General features: G+C 41.8%; 1 protein-coding gene across 1 annotated transcript in view; it reads right to left on the bottom strand.

Moving 5' to 3' along the window:
• Positions 1-16,824, bottom strand: part of KDM1B (lysine demethylase 1B) — a 67,184-nt gene that overhangs the window by 21,458 nt on the left and 28,902 nt on the right. Inside the window, exons 8-13 of the mRNA XM_012509101.1 lie at positions 14,626-14,664; positions 12,429-12,639; positions 9,973-10,157; positions 4,109-4,285; positions 3,682-3,756; positions 436-573 (exon numbers count right to left, since the gene is read on the bottom strand). Coding sequence (XP_012364555.1) covers positions 436-573; positions 3,682-3,756; positions 4,109-4,285; positions 9,973-10,157; positions 12,429-12,639; positions 14,626-14,664 — 825 coding nt within the window. The remainder of the gene's footprint in view (positions 1-435; positions 574-3,681; positions 3,757-4,108; positions 4,286-9,972; positions 10,158-12,428; positions 12,640-14,625; positions 14,665-16,824) is intronic.

The raw sequence follows: 16,824 nt of genomic DNA, 5'->3' as shown, positions 1-16,824 counted from the left end.
AAATATGACATTCAGATTAGTAATATATAATTTTTTAAAGTATAAGTATGTCCCAAATATTGCATGTAAAATATCCCATGTAATACTGGGAAATACTTGGGCAAAAAATTACTTGTTTATCTGAAAGTGAAATTTAATTGAGAATTCTGGATTTTTATATGCTAAATCTGGAAACTCTAAAATTATGAGCTAACCAAGTGGCCTGCAAATAACAAGGAAATAAAATTAAACAGCTTAGAAAAAGGAAAAAATGCCTTTTACATCCTCTAGTTCTACCTTCTCAGAAAGGGAGAAGTGTAATTCTTACTACTTTGCAGAGGAGATGAGGGGGCTGTTATATGTAATTTACTTTAGAAGCATATTAATACTGCACACAAGCAAATTGAAACTGTTTTTCTTTCCTTTATCTACAACACAAAGCTAAAAGAAACTCACTTGCTCACACATTAATGCTACTGGGTTGTTAATACACCCATTGACAATCTGAGCTCCTCTTCCCACTGTGACGCCTTTAAAAGATTTATCATCCCAGACTCGGCCTCCAATTCTGTCTTTGGCTTCCAGGACAGTCACCTAAAAAGACAGACAGTCAGGGAAGCTAAATGGGACACAAGAGTTATATCAGACACGGTATTATAAAAATGTAGAAGGACACTGTTAAATAGCCTCTATATTTGGTTAATTTCAAATATTTCTACAAAAACAACTTTAAAAAGCAGGCAGTGTGAACAACAGAAGCCAAAATAGATGTTCAAAACAATCCATCTAGACTCTAGCAAGGAAAAACTGAGTGGTCTGTTGAAAGAATCACTCAAACCAGATAATAAGATTTGATGAACTAGGCCAGACGCGATGGCTCATGCCTGTAATACCGGCACTTTGGGAGGCCAAGGCAGGAGGATCACATGAGGCCAAGAGTTTGTGTCCAGTTTGGCCAACATGGTGAAACCCTGTCTCTACCAGAAATACATAAATTAGTCGGGGCGTGGTGGCACACACCTGTAATCCCAGCTATTCAGGTGACTGAGGCACGAGAATCGCTTGAACCCGGGAGGTGGAGGCTGTAGGGAGCAGAGATTGCGCCACTGCACTCCAGCCTGGGCAACAGAGTGAGACCTTGTCTCAAAAAACAAAAAGATTTAATGAACTAGTACATGAAATGTACTTTGAAAGTTTTTTATAAAATAGTGTTCCATAAGAAGCAGTTAAAAACTTCTTTAGGTGATTTGTCCTAAGAAATATCTACGTAGCAAAATTCCTTTAGCACTGCGAATAAGCCTTAACTTCCCTAAGATATATTATTTTAAAAAAAAAAAAAAAAAGTATGCCACTCCATATAAATATGACTTCATGGGCTTGGCCTAATGAGGTTTGTCTCATACCCAGGCTATTTTATTGCCACCAAATTTCTAATGCTGGTGGCATGAGAAGCTGCTCTTGGGTGCACAGGCAGCGCTTCACCTGCAGCCCTGGGATTCCAAGTGCCACATTCCCTGAGTTGCATTACCTGCAAATGTGAGTCCTATTCATCGCAGGGCCAGTCTTTCACTTCTGGATCTCTAGAAACTACTTGAAATTCTCAAGGAGAGGTTCCCCAAGTTAACCATCTTTCAGGCTACTCAGAGGAATCTATTTCCCACCCATGGGGGGAATGGAGGGTCTCCTGGGTATCTCCCTCATCACTTGGGGATGGGGCGGAAAGTAATATTGATTCTCCAAACTGCTTTCTCAAACTTACATTCTTCACTTTCTCTAACTAGGAAGGCTGCACCTTGTAGTTCTACCCTCCTTCTCTGACTTCAGTTTTACACAGAACCATCCATTTCTAGTTTTTGATTTTTTTGAGTTGGGGTCTCACTCTGTCACCCAGACTGGAGTGCAGTGGCTAGATCTCGGCTCACTGCAACCTCCGCCTCCTTCACTCAAGAGATCCTCCCACCTCAGCCTCTTGAGTACCTGGGGCCACAAGTGCATACCACCATGCCCAGCTAATTTTCTTTTTGTATTTTTTTTTTTTTTTTTTGTAGAGACAGGGTTTTGCCATGTTGCCCAGGCTGATCTCAAACTCCTGAGCTCAAGCGATCTGCTCACCTCGGCCTCCCAAGGTGCTGGGATTACAGGCACTGAGCCACTGTGCCCAGCCCATTTCTACTTTCTTTTTAGTATAAGAGGAAGGCTGAACATTAAAGACCAGCCTGCCTAGATTTTGGATTTTAATAACCTTCCTTGTAATATAATCTGTAGAGGCCGGGCACGGTGGCTCACGCTTGTAATCCCAGCACTTTGGGAGGCCGGGGCGGGCGGATCACGAGGTCAGGAGATCGAGACCACGGTGAAACCCCGTCTCTACTAAAAATACAAAAAAATTAGCTGGGCGTGGTGGCAGGCGCCTGTAGTCCCAGCTACTCGGAGAGGCTGAGGCAGGAGAATGGCGTGAACCCGGGAGGCAGAGCTTGCAGTGAGCCGAGATTGCGCCACTGCACTCCAGCCTGGGCGACAGAGCGAGACTCTGTCTTAAAAAAAAAAAAAAAAAAAAAAAAAGTAATATAATCTGTAGGTTTCCCAAGTAAAACTCAAATAACCTTGGCCCAAATATCTAACACTGAAATAAACAATCAACTGAAACACGTGCTAGGCCTGGAGCAGTGGGTCATGTCTGAAATGAGATTCAAAGGGCGTTTTTTTTGTTGTTTTTTTTTTTTTGAGATGGAGCCTTATACTCCGTTGCCCAGGCTGGAGTGCAGTGGCGCAATCTCGGCTCACTGCAAGCTCCGCAAAGGGCATTTTTGACAGGCATAAAAAAATTTAACTGGAGGCTGGGCACAGTGGCTCACGCCTGTAATCCCAGCACTTTGGGAGGCCAAAGCAGGCAGATCGCTTTAACTGAGGAGTTTGAGACCAGCCTTGCCAACATGGTGAAATCCCGTCTCTACCAAAAATACAAAAATTAGCCAGTCTCATAACACTGTCTCGAAATAAATAAATAGAAAAAAAACAGAACTGAGTATTTCAGAAACTTTTACACAAGGAACAGTGAATATCCATGCTACTATTTGCTGTCTCAAACTACTGCAGAAATGGGCTTTTTCCCATCATGTCTATTGTGCGAATAATAATCTGTCAAGAATTTCTACTTTGGCCAGGTGCAGTGGCTCACATCTGTAATCTCAGCACTTTGGGAGGCCAAGGCAGGAAGATCACTTGAGGTCAGGAGTTCAAGACTGGCCTGGCCAACATGGTGAAACCCCACTCTACTAAAAATACAAAAATTCGCTGGGCATGATGGCACACACCTGTAATCCCAGCTTGAACCCAGGAGGCAGAGGTTGCAGTGAGCTGAGATCACATGGCTGCACTCTAGCTAGCCTGGGCGACAGAGCGAGACTCTGTCTCAAAAAAAAAAAAAAAAAAAAAAAAGAATTTCTACTTTAATGCCAAGTTAGAATTTCTTCTGACTTGCTCATTAGAGTCTAAAATTATCTCCAAAGCTGTGAGAATTTCTATTTACCTTTTTCTTATGAAATCAATTTCAAGTTTTATAACTTTTCTAGGACCTAATATAAACATACAATGTATTTAGTATTCTTCACTAAAAATAGGAACTGGTTTCTAAATCTTAGAAATTTAGACCAAAAGGAGCAGCCAACCATCTGTTCTAACTCCATGTCCCCAAAATCCTACCTTAATTCCAAAGTTATGCAGTTGCCTAGCAGCTGCTAATCCTGCTGGACCAGCCCCGATAATGATGACTGATTTCTTAAAAAGAAAAGAAACAAAACTCCAATTAGAGCAGATGATAACGATGACCTGTTTTAGCTGTTCTGAAACTGCAGAGCAAATTCGTTCATTTACATTTCTTTGATGTCCTTAGAAAGTTATTTTCCTAAAGAATGTGGTGGCACTTGTCTTATTACTCCTTTCCCTTTTTCCCTACAATCTGGGGAAACAGTGCTTGATGTTCTCCTTTCAGGAGAAACACATTCTGTGAAAGCCTTGCTTCTGTAAGTTTTATGGTGATAATGTGGCTTTTACTATATTTATTAACAGCAACAGACTAGTGTTTGTCCTGATCAATGGCAAGGCTATTGCTAAAGCTACAATCACCTACATTGTGGTAGTCCTTAGGGAGAAGATACTGGTCGGCTCCCACGCTGAGAACTCCAGTGTTGATGAGACCTTTTCTGGTCATAAAATACAGTATTCTCTCCACTTCCTGAATGCATCGAATACGCACGAGACCCCGGACGATGATGTGAGGAATACATTTCTGAGGAGTAAGAGCTTCCTGTGTTTGGAAATAAAACCAAACTGCTTTTTTAAAAAAGTCCCAAGAAATTCAAACAATAGCAGGAAAACAATCCATTTAAAAGACAAGTAAAATATCTGAATCAACATTTCTCAAAAGCAGATGCTCAAATGGCCAACAGGTACAGTCCTCCCTGGTTTCCAGGAGGAGATTGGTTCTAGAATCCTCCGGAGAAGACCAAAATCCATAGATTCTCAAGTCCCTTATGTAAAATGACATAATATTTACATATAATCTACGCACAGGCTCCAGCATGCTTTATGCTACCTCTAGATTACTTGTAATACCTAATACAATGTAAATGCTATGTAAACAGTTGTTACATAATATTGTGTAGAAAATAATGACAAGGAAAGTCTGTATAGTGTTTAGTAGAGATGCCACCATCCATTTTTTTTCCCAAATATTTTCAAGATGTGGAACCCAAAGGTACAAAAGCCAAGTATATATGAAAAACTGCTCACCATCACTAATCATCAAGGAAATGCAAATTAAAGCCACAATGAAAATCACCTGACACCTGTTAAAATGGCTATTATCAAAAAAGACAAAAGGTAACAAACGATGAAGAGAAAAAAGAACTCTTCTTCACTGTTGCTGGAATGTACATTAGTATAGTCATTACGGAAGACAGTATGGAGATGTCTCAAAAAACTAAAAAATAAAACTACCATATATATGATCCACCAACCCCCACTGCAGGGTAGTCAAATAAAATGAATCAGCACGTCAAAGAGAGATGTGCACTCCCATGTTCATTGCAGCATTATTACAACTGCCATGATACGGAATCAACCTGGAGTCCATTGATGGATGAATAAAGAAAATGTGCTATATCCACACAATGGAATACCATTCAGCCTTAAAAGAAAAAAAGGAAATCCTGTCATTTGCAACAACATGGTTGAACCAGAAGGACATTATGTTAAGTGAAATAAACCAGACACAGAAAAATACTGCATGATCTCACGTACACATGTGGAATCTAAAAACATCCAACTCACAGAAGCAGAAAGTAGAATGGGCATTAACAGGGGCTGAGGGGAGGGGGAATAGCGGGGACATGTTCGTCAAAGGACACAAAATTTCAGCTTAGACAAGAGGAATAATTTCAGGAGATCCATTTTACAACATGGTAACTACAATACATAGTTAACAACAATGTATTATATACTTGAATATCATGGAGAGAGTTTTAAGTTATCAGAGACAAAAAAAGGTAACTATATGATGTAAGGCATATGTTAATCAGGTCAATTTAGCTATTCCACAACGTATATATATTTTCTTTTTCTTTTCTTTTTTTTTTTTTTTTGAGATGGAGTTTCAATCTGTCGCCAGGCTGGAGTGCAGTGGCGCGGTCTCACTGCAACCTCTGCCTCCCGGGTTCAAATGATTTTCCTGCCTCAGCCTCCCAAGTAGCTGGGACTACAGGCACCTACCACCAAGCCTGGCTAATTTTTTGTATTTTTAGTAGAGACAGGGTTTCACCGTATTGGCCAGGCTGGTCTCAAACTTCTGACCTCAGGTAATCCACCCGCCTCGCCCTCCCAAAGTGCTGGGATTACAGGCGTGAGCCACCATGCCCGGCCACAACATATATATATGTATTTCAAAACATCAGATTGTACACGATAAATATATACAATGTTTAAATTTCTCAATTTAAAAGGCAAACCAATTAATGTTTAAAACTTTTTTTGGTTCCTCAAAAGGTTAAACCTAAAATACCATATGACCCAGTAATTCCAATCCTTAGTATATACCAAAAAGAACTGAAAACAGATGTTCAAACAAAATGTTCACAGCAGCAGTATTCAAATAGGGAAAAGGTGGAAACAATTCAAAGCCCATTAATGGATGAATGGACAAACAAAATGTAATATGTACAATGAAATATTATTCAGCTATAAAAGTGAGTGAAGTTCTGACATGTGCTACAACATGGATAAACCTTGAAAACATTATGCCAAGCGAAAGAAGCCAGTCATAAAAGGCCACATATTATATGCTTCCATTTACTGGAAATATCTACTACAGGCAAATCTATACAGATAGAGAGTAGATTCGTGGTTGCCAGGGGCTGAGAGCAGGAGAAAATGAGAAGAGATTGTTTAATTGGTATAGGGTTCCCTCTTGGGATAATGAAAAAGTTCTGGAACTAGATAGTGGTGAGGGTTATACATTATATATGTATTTAATGCCACTGAGCTGTAAATTATACAATGGTTAAGATGGAATGGGGCTGGGCACGGTGGCTTATGCCTGTAATCCCACCACTTTGGGAGGCTGAGGCAGGAGAAGCAATCACTTGAGCCCAAAACTTGGAGACCAGCCTGTGCAACACAGCAAGACCTTGTCTCCATTTAAAAAAAATAAGAAGAAAAAAATATGGTAAATTTTATGTTATGTGTATTTAACCACAGTAATTAAAAAAAAAAAATTCTCCAGGTTATTCAAATCCATCACTTATCACTAAGACAGTAAGAACAAAGGGAGGTTTGCCCAGTGGGGAAAAAGAAGAAGGAGACAACAGGAAGATATAGCGATTTACACTTTATCATGTCAGTTTTCCCTGAGCAAGAACGACTGCAGCAGGTGCATGGCGGCAGAGCACATCACACTCCTGACTCAACAAAGGCCACTACAGAAATCCAGGCGGCTGATCCTACTGACCACAGAAAAAGCTGGATTCTTGTGACTGACAAGATGGGTGGGGGGATGGGGGGACCGGCACGGTGGCTCATGCCTTTATAGCACGTAATCCCAGCACTTTGGGAGGCCAAGGCGGATGTATCACCTGAGGTCAGGAGTTCGAGACCAGCCTGGCCAACATGGTGAAACCCCATCTCTACTAAAAACACAAAAAATTTAGCCTGGTGTGGTAGTGCACACCTGTAATACCAGCACTTTGGGAGGCCGAGGCAGGTGGATCACTTGAGGTCAGGAGTTAGAGACCAGCCTGGCCAACATGGTGAAACCCTATCTCTACTAAAAACACACAAAAAATTAGCTGGGTGTGGTGGCACACACCTGTAATCCCAGCTACTCAGGAGGCTGAGGCAGGAGAATCACTTGAACCCAGGAGGCAGAGATTGCAGTGAGCTGAGATCGCACCATTGCACTCCAGCCTGGGCAACAAGAGTGAAACTCTGTCTAAAAAGAAAGAAAGAAAAAAAAAAAAGACACTGTCTTTCTCTGCTCACCCAGCCTTGGCATGACCTTGATCTGTTTCAAAGACTCAAGAGTAATGATGCCACCACCTCCACCCAGTGTCAGGAAGCAAGAACAGGCACCAAGCAGCTCCCACCCCAGGCCTCTCCTCTGCTCCTTGTCACCAACCCCCAGCTCCACCAGAACCAAATATTCAAGAAATAACAAATACAACACTGGCTTGGATTGCTGCAGAAGATAACACATTTGTTTGTATTCATGAAGTTTAAAAAAAATCATTTCAAGGCCAGGTGTGGTGGCTCATGCCTGTAATTCCAGCACTTTGGGAGGCCAAGCCAGAAGGATTGCTTAAGCCCAGAAGTTTGAGAACAGCCTGGGCAACATAGCAAGACCTCATCTCTACAAAAAAATTAGCTGGGCATGGTGGCACATGCCTGTGGTCCCAACTACTCAGAAGACTAAGATGGGAGAATCACCTGAGACTGGGAAGGCGAGGCTGCTGTAGTGAGCTGTGATGGTGCCACTGCACTCCAGCCTGGGCAACAGAACAAGTCCGTGTCTCAAAAAAAAAAAAAAAAAAAAAAGAAAACACACATTTCAAAGTCTTTGAATTCTTTTAAAGCCAATATATTTATGTTTTCCCACTATAATATTAAGTATACAAATTCTTTTTTTTTTTTAGATGGAGTTTCGTTCTTGTTGCCCAGGCTGGAGTGCAATGGTGCGATCTCAGTTCACTGCAGCCTCCGCCTCCTGGGTTCAAGCGATTCTCCTGCCTCAGCCTCTCAAGTAGCTGGAAATAAAGGCCACCTGGCACCACCTCCAGCTAATTATTTGTATTTTTAGTAGAGACGGGGTTTCACCATGTTGGCCAGGCTGGTCTCGAACTCCTGACCTCATGTAATCCACCCAACTCGGCCTCCCAAAGTGCTGGGATTACAAGCGTGAGCCACCACGCCCGGCCAGTATACACAATAAATTGTATCTTATGAAAAACTAAAATAGATCCAGGTAAGTTTAGGATTTCTATACGATTCTTCCCCTGTATAAGTCAAATTCCAAAGTCAAACAAAAAGAAATGTGACCAAAAAGAAAAAAATGAATCCAAGGTGTTTCTTTGTTGTGTTTTTTTTGTTTTTTGCTTGTTTTTTGTGTTTTTTTTTTTTTTTTTGAGACGGGATCTCACTATCTTGCCCAGGCTGGTCTTGAACTCCTAGGCACAAGCGATCCTCCTGCCTCAGTGTCCCAAGTAGCTGGGACTACAGGGCCATACCACCACTCTTTATAATTTATTTATAGGAAATTCTGACCACAATTTTGTTCAGTTTGGTTCACTGAGCACCTATCTCAAGGCTACTGGGTGGAAAATAAGTTGCACAGCCTACTCACCTGGCTATAATTCACATAGTTGCATTAACAGCCATAACTTAATCAGGTTATGTCATTTCATTCTGGATTCTAATCCAGTGAAATGCCAAGGTGAAACTGGCATATCTTTCTTTAGTCAAGATCACTTTGGCAGTCTTGTACAATGTTCTGAATTCAGCAATGATGCAAACTGCTGATTAATAAATCAGAAAAATGCTAGGGTCAGGAGAATCTCTGTGGGTTTTTTTTTTTGAAACAGGGTCTCATTCTGTCACCCAAGCTAGAGTGCAGTGGCACAATCACGGCTTACTGCAGCCTTGACCTCCCAAGCTCAGGCCATCCTCCTGCCTCAGCCTCCTAAGTAGCTAGGACTACAGGCATGTGCCACCACACATGGCTAATTTTTTAAATTTTTGTAGAGATGGGGATCTCACTATGTTGCCCAGGCTGGTCTTGAACTCCTAGGCTCAAGCGATCCTCCTGCCTCAGCCTCCCAAAGTGCTGGAATTAGACATGAGCCACTTCACCCAGCCCCTTTGTTTTTTGTTTTTAGCTAGTATTCCCATTCTGCCCCATAAATTATCTTTACCTTTTTCAAGGTGGGTACAATGTGACAGCCCTAACACGTATTTAGTCCCAACAGAAGAAAAGTACTGATCTTGGTTGATTTAGGACGCCAAGGTGAATAAAAATTCCTGTCCTCAAGGATTTGTAATTCAATCTTTGATGTTTTTCCCTCCTGCCATTGCCATTGGAACTCTTTGGACCAAACCTTGCACCTTATACTCACCACTAGGGAGTCAGCATTCTGACTATGTGTGGTCTAAAGTGGTGGTTTTCAACAAGGGGTGATTCTGTCCCCATGTAGAAATGTCTATAGACATATTTGGTTTTCACAGGTGGGAAGCATTACTGGAATCTAGTGGGTAGAAGCCAGGGATCTTGCTAAATATCCTACAGTGCAAAGACAGTCCCCACCACAAAGAATTATCTGCCCAAATTGTCAACAGAGGCAAGGCTGAGAAACCCTGGCGTAAAAGCTTCCAGCCCCAGATAAAGTATCCCCTCCTTTTCAACATGGTTCTCCTCTGTCCAGTGCTATTGGCTAACATGCCCTTACTTACTTTGCAGTTAGTATACCACAGTGCGAGGATGAGGTTTCTCAAAGCCAGGTACATGGTGGGGTCTCGGGAATACTCTGGAAACTCATAGAGCTCATCCAGTTCCATCACATCCGGCCTCACACAGAGGGCTTTGCCACACTCATTGGGCTGGTAGAAAGGCTGGAAGTATCGGTTCATGCCTGGAACTGATAGGTAACACAAATGGGCAACTCCTGCAAGCTGTAACTTCCAAATCCAGAAGAATTAAAGGGCAAAAGCAAACCAAAAAGTAAGCCTAGAGAAGCTCCACTGTCTACCCTACATAAATACCTTTGCTTCCTCCACCCAGTTAGACAAAATGTACAAAAATTAAGTATTTTTCTCATTCTTCCTTCACGCTATTCTCAACTTTAATTTCCATAGCATGGAAAAATTATTTTATTTTTAATTGTGGTAAAAAAATGCATACCATAAAATTTATCATCTTAATTTTTTTTTTTTTTTTGAGACAAAGTCTTGCTCTGTTGCCCAGGCTGGAGTGCAGTGGTCCAATCTCGGCTCACTGCAACCTCCATCTCCTGGGTCCAAGCGATTCTCATGCCTCAGCTTCTTGAATAGCTGGCATTACAGGTGCTCGCCACCACATCCAGCTAATTTTTCTATTTTTAGTAGCTATTGGTTTCACTATGTTGGCCAAGCTGGTTTCAAGGTACTGGCCTCAAGTGATCTGCCCACCTCAGCCTCCCAAAGTGCTGGGATTACAGGCGTGAGCCACTGTGCCTGGCCTAAAATAACTCTTATGGCATTTTTCTGACTATAAAATGAATAGGTTCATAGAAGTAAATAACAATCACTAACCCCTGATTATGTCAGTAGTGGAGTTACTTTTAGGGGTACACTTTATCCTTATTTCTGTGTCTATTAACAGAGAATATTCATATAATAGATATTTGCCTTCACGAAACTGGAAAAAAATGTTATGAAAGTACCGTTTTCTAACCTGCTTTTTAATGTGTACAATATCATGAATACTTTCCTGTGTCACTAAATATGCATTCAATGGCTGTATAATATTTTCTTATTATTTAACCATTTCCCTATTGCTAGGCATTACATTTCATCCAATTACTTCACTATTACAAGCAATGTGAAAAGAAATTTCTTTGTACGTATCTTTGGATTTACGTTTGATTAGTTGTTTAAGATAAATTCCTAGAAATAGCACTGCTGGGTCAAAGAGTCTCTGTTTAAAAGTTTTGGATGCACACTGCCAAATCTTCCTTCGTAAACGCACACTCTCCCTAACAGTAGTCAAATGCCGCTTCATCACATCTTTGTTAACCCTGGGAATTACCACTTTAGCTTTGATTTCCACCACATCTATATTTCAGTGTTATCAGTAAACAACAACAACAACAAAACCTTAAGATAGGACCACAGTGCAAAAATCTATCTGCATAATCAAAAATGCCATTCGTCCGTGCCCAGGCGTAGGAAATCCAGAATTCCTGCTTCTTACACCAAGAATTCTAATGTAGAATTTTAAAGATGCCTTTAAAGTAAATAATCAGGCCGGGTGCACCGGCTCATGTCTGTAATCCCAGCACTTTGGGAGGCCGAAGGGGGCGGATCACTTGAGGTCAGGAGTTTGAGACCAGCCTGGCCAACATGATGAAACCCTGTCTCTACTAAAAATATAAAAACTAGCCAGGCGTGGTGGCGTGCGCTTGTAATCCCAGCTACTCGGGAGACTGAGGCAGGAGAATCGCTTGAACCTGGGAGAAGGAGGTTGCAGGGAGCCAAGATCACACCACTGCACTCCAGCCTGGGTGACAGAGTGAGACTCCGTCTCAAAAAAATAAAATAAAATAAAAAATAAATAATCAAAAGCATGCCTGCTCTGTAGTTTTTTTGAGAGTAGGTAATTTTGCTGGGATCACCAGTGGCAATAATTAGAGGCAGAAAGACTCAGAAGAAAAAGGACTGCTCATATAGTGGAAAACTTTTTCCCGGTAAGTCAGAGTTCATATTATCATTAAACGAGACAGCAATCCAACTTCCAAATAAATACTCATTAAGTCCTGTAGGTAATTCATGAGTGTTGCAGGTTTTCCAAATTACTGAGGAAAAATTAACCACACACTATACACAAATGATATGACTGATCCATAGTACAACCATTTCCATGAAATAATGAGGGGCTTTATATCACAGGTCACATACATTTTTAAAAATAATTTTTATCTATTTATTTATTTTTAGAGACGAGATCTCGCTATGTTTCCCAAACCAGTCTCAAACTCCTGGCCTCAAGGGATCCTCCTGCCTCGGCCACTCAAAGTGCTGGGATTACACGCATGAGTCACTGTGCCCAGCCTGCACATTTAAAAAAAATCCTTTGCATTTTGCTCACTCATACATTCCCCAGGGAGGGGAGCGGGGAATGAAAAGCAGGGAGTCCCAGGAACGGCTCTCACCATGCACGGAGGGGGCAGCCTTGGAGTGCTCCAGCTTCCCAGGGCTGGCATTGCCAGTGGCAGCGGCGCGGTTTGTGCTGGTGCAGGAGGGGCTCATGCCAACACAGTCAGGGTAGTAGGCAGACAGCAGGGGCGCTGCCACGCTGTCTTTCAGCAAAGGAGGTAGGATGAGCATAGAGTACCACCAATGGTTGGAAACTTCCAATACTCTCTGCAATGGGCCAGACAGGAAGAAGAGAGACAAGGACAGACAAGAAATGTACATGCAGATTCTGCCAGGGACACACGGTTCCCTTCGTTTCACTTGTCCTTAACCCACTATGCTTTTTCTCGCTCAGACTTAACAATTCTATTCCAGAGCTCTACACACACAGATGTAGAAACAAAAATGGGCTGATAACACCTGGCGAGAATGTCTCCCAGACAGAATCCTTTCTGACATATGGCAACAGCCTCCCTTATCCCTCCCCCAAAATAAGCCCCCCAATGCCAGGTGAGTCTGAAAGCTGTGCCCATTTGCTAGATCACAAGGCTAGGTTTAAGTCTGATGTGAAAAATGTATCTCTGCTCAGTAATCATCTATCATTCAAGCCCCCCGCCTTTAACTTAGGACCTCAAGATAGTTAAAGTTGGGAAACTGGGCATAAAAAATAATGCTCCCAAGTAGTAAGTATTACCGCTTTTTGCCAAAGGCTACTAAAAAACTTTCAGAGGGAAAAGTACACTGCAACCATCAAAATAAGATGCCAAATGTAGAACTGAACAAAAGCAGTTATTTTCAGTTTTCAAATATGTGATCCTGTTCCAGAGTTGACTTAACATGGAGTCATCAAATCAGAGCCTTCTCATGATGACTACTGAAATAAAAAGAAAGTCTATGTGGCTTCTAAAGCAACACTGCCACAATCCATGGTAGACAGGCTTTTCTAAATGCAATCTGACACTTATGCTCCAGGAATTCGGGGAAAGAAAACGTCTATTCTGGAGCCTGGGAAAAAAAATGTGTGTGTGTGTGTGTGTGTGTGTGTGTGTGTACACACACACATATATACATACTGATACGGTTTGGCTGGGTCCCCACTCAAATCTCATCTTGAATTGTAGTTCCCATAATCCCCATGTGTCATGGCAGGGAACTGGTAGGAGGTAATTAAACCACAGGGGTGGTTACCCTCATGCTATTCTTGTGATAATGAGTTCTCATGAGATCTGATGGTTTTACAAGGGGCTTTTCCCCCTTTGCTCGAAACCTCTCCTTCCAGCCATCATGAAGGACACATTTGCTTCCTCTTCTGCCATGATTGTAAGTTTCCTGAGGCCTCCCCAGCCATGCAGAACTGTGAGTCAGTTAAACCTCTTTTCTTCATAAATTATCTAGTCTCAGGCAGTTCTTTACAGCAGCGTGAGAATGGACTAATATACATACACACACCCTTTTATATAACAGAATGGATTTAAAGTAGATTTGCTAAAAGTCAATGCTGTCTTTGCCTGAAAAGCTATTGTAGTTCCTGAGTTTCAGACATCTAGAACAATCCAATCCTAAATCATTGAAAATCAGAATGACTCAGGATTCCAGAAACTCAAGAAACCCCAAATTTAAAAACCTCTTTTCTGAAACAGTCACCAAATCTGGTTACTGTCAGTTTGTCAGCTGAAGTTTGTCAACTCAGGTAGCAAAGTCTTATGAAGACAGAGGAAATGTGACCAGCTTTGCCAGCTGGAAGTACTGCTCCCCCTTCCATATCTGCGCGAGGACAGGACAAAGCCAACATGCTGAGGTCAGAATGCATAAGAACACTCCTGCAGCTGAATCCAGGCCAAGACAATCAAACTGTGGCCCTCTTGTGCTTTTCTTAGGAGGACTCAAGTGGAGAAAAGGTCACAAAGTCATCCTTGAAAAACAAGTACAGCAAGCCTGAGCTCTAGAGCCAGGCAGGAAAGCTGTGTCTTCCTCTTCGTTTCCTTTTAATGAAAAGCAACATAATTTTATTTTTATTTTTTAAGTTGGGGACAGGACTACCCACAATATCACTATTGCTAACATTTTCATAATATAGTTATCATGTTAGATTAAATAGTCACTGATCAGCAACCAAAGAGAAAGAAATTCATGAAGCTGTTACTATCATTTCCTTATAACACTTATCATCAAAAGCACAATTAACCCCAATCCACAGCATCCGGAAATACTCACTAGATCCTCTGGGAGGGAACAATGATCTGAGGTCTCGGGCTACAAAAGAAAACCAAGTGTTAAATTTGGGTTGCTTATAAAATAGTCTCAGGTATCCATTTATCTTCAGTAAGACATCTCTTTTCACCTATCAGGCTGGCAAAGAAAAACATTGTGATGAAACAATGTATAAATGAGAGTGTCTGGAGGCCTGGCTCTGTGGCTCATGCCTATAATCCCAGCACTTAGGGAGGTCGAGCAACAGTTTGGGAGGTCAAGGCGGGGGAGGGGGGGGGATCACTTAAGGTCAGGAGTTTGAGACCAGCCTGGCCAAGATAGTGAAAAACTGTCTCTACTAAAAATATAAAAATTAGCCAGGCATGGTGGCGGGTGCCTATAATCTCAGCTAGTGGAGAGTCTGAGGCAGGAGAATTACTGGGACCCAGGAAGTGGAGGTTGCAGTGAGCCGAGACTGCACTACTGTGCTCCAGCCAGTGTAACAGAGCGAGACTCCATCTCAAAAAAAAAAAAAAGTGAGGGTGTGAGGAGACAGGCACTCTCATAAGGATGTTCCTGGTGGAAAATAAAGGCATAAAACCACCACGAAGGGCAGTGACAAAATATGAACATTTAAAATGCACAATCATTTGACATCATCTTTTATAACTGAAAATACATATGACACATCCAGCAATTCTAACTGGGTTATATTTTCCAGAGAGAGACTCTTGTATATCTGCACCAACAAAAGCATTATAAAATGTTCAAAGGAGCATTATTTGTATTCAAAAAAAGCTAGAAACTGGCCAGGCCCAGTGGCTTATGCCTGTAATCCCAGCATTTTGGGAGGTCAAGGCAGGTGGATCGCTTGAGCCTAGGAGTTCAACACCAACCTGGGTAACACAGAGAGACCCCCCCCCCCATCTCTACAAAAATTGCAAAAAAAAGCCAGGCTTGGTGGTGCACGCATGTACTTCCAACTACTCGGGAGGCTGAAGTGGTAGGACTGACTGAGCCCAGGAGGTTGAGGCTGCAGTGAGCTGTGATAGCACCACTGCACTCCACCTGGGCAACAGAGACCTTGTCTTAAAAAAAAAAAAAAGAAAAAAGCTAGAAACAACCCAAAGGTCATCAACAGTACAATGGACACTCAAATTGTATTATAGTCAAACAATGACATGCTGCACAGCAATGAAAACAAACTACGACCACACATTATAACACGGACGCATCTCACAATGTTGGGCAAAAGAAGCTAGAACAGGCCACATGCAGTGGCTCATGCCTGTAATCCCAGCACTTTGGGACGCTGAGGTGGGTGGATCACCTAAGGTCAGGAGTTCGAGACCAGCCTGGCCAACATGGTGAAACCTCGTCTCTATTAAAAATACAAAAATTAGCCAGGCGTGGTGGTGCGCACCTGTAATCCCAGCTACTTGGGAGGCTGAGGCAGGAGAATCGCTTGAACCTGGAAGGCGGAAGTTGCAGTGAGCCAAGATCGCAACACTCCACTCCAGCCTGGGAAACAGAGCGAGACTCCGTCTCAAAAAAAAAAGAAGCTAGAACAATCATAATGTAGGATACCATTCATGTAAAACTTAAAAGCAGGCAAACAAAACAAAACAAAACAAAACAAAACTGTATGATTGTAAGTCAGAAAAGTAGGTAGTTACTATAGGGGAGCAAGAGTTACAGACTGTAATTAAAAGTGACACGGGGCTTCTAAGGGGCTGGTGTGTGTTCAGTTTCCTTCCCGGGAGCCAGCTAAATGAGTACTTGGTGAAAATTCATTGAGCTATGCATTTTGATTTGTGCATTTTCTGTTTGTATATTTCACTAAGAAAAGTTGCCTAAATAAACAAGATTGTTATACCATATGGCCTAGCAGTTCTAGTCCTTGGGCTATATTTCAAAGACACTCTTGTCCTTGTGCCAGGCAAGAATGCTCACAGTAGCATTTGTATGTAACACCCAAAAACTAGAAGCAGCCCTTATATTCATGAACACAAGAACAGATACACCAAGGTAGGTTCACACAATGTAATACTACCCTTTGGTATTAACACACCAAAGTTTTAGATGCATCAACATGGATGCATCTCCAAAACCTTAATGTTGAGTGAAAAGAGCAAGTTAAAGAGGAATATAAACAATATAATTTGTAACCAGTATAAAAATATGCAAAACTTATGTTACTTAGGGTTTCAGAAATATGTATTA

Source organism: Nomascus leucogenys, chromosome 8, assembly GCF_006542625.1.
Source record: "Nomascus leucogenys isolate Asia chromosome 8, Asia_NLE_v1, whole genome shotgun sequence".
Classification (NCBI taxonomy): Eukaryota; Metazoa; Chordata; class Mammalia; order Primates; family Hylobatidae; genus Nomascus; species Nomascus leucogenys.
The sequence above is the reverse complement of the archived record's forward strand: the minus strand, read 5'-3'. Positions and strand labels throughout refer to the sequence as shown.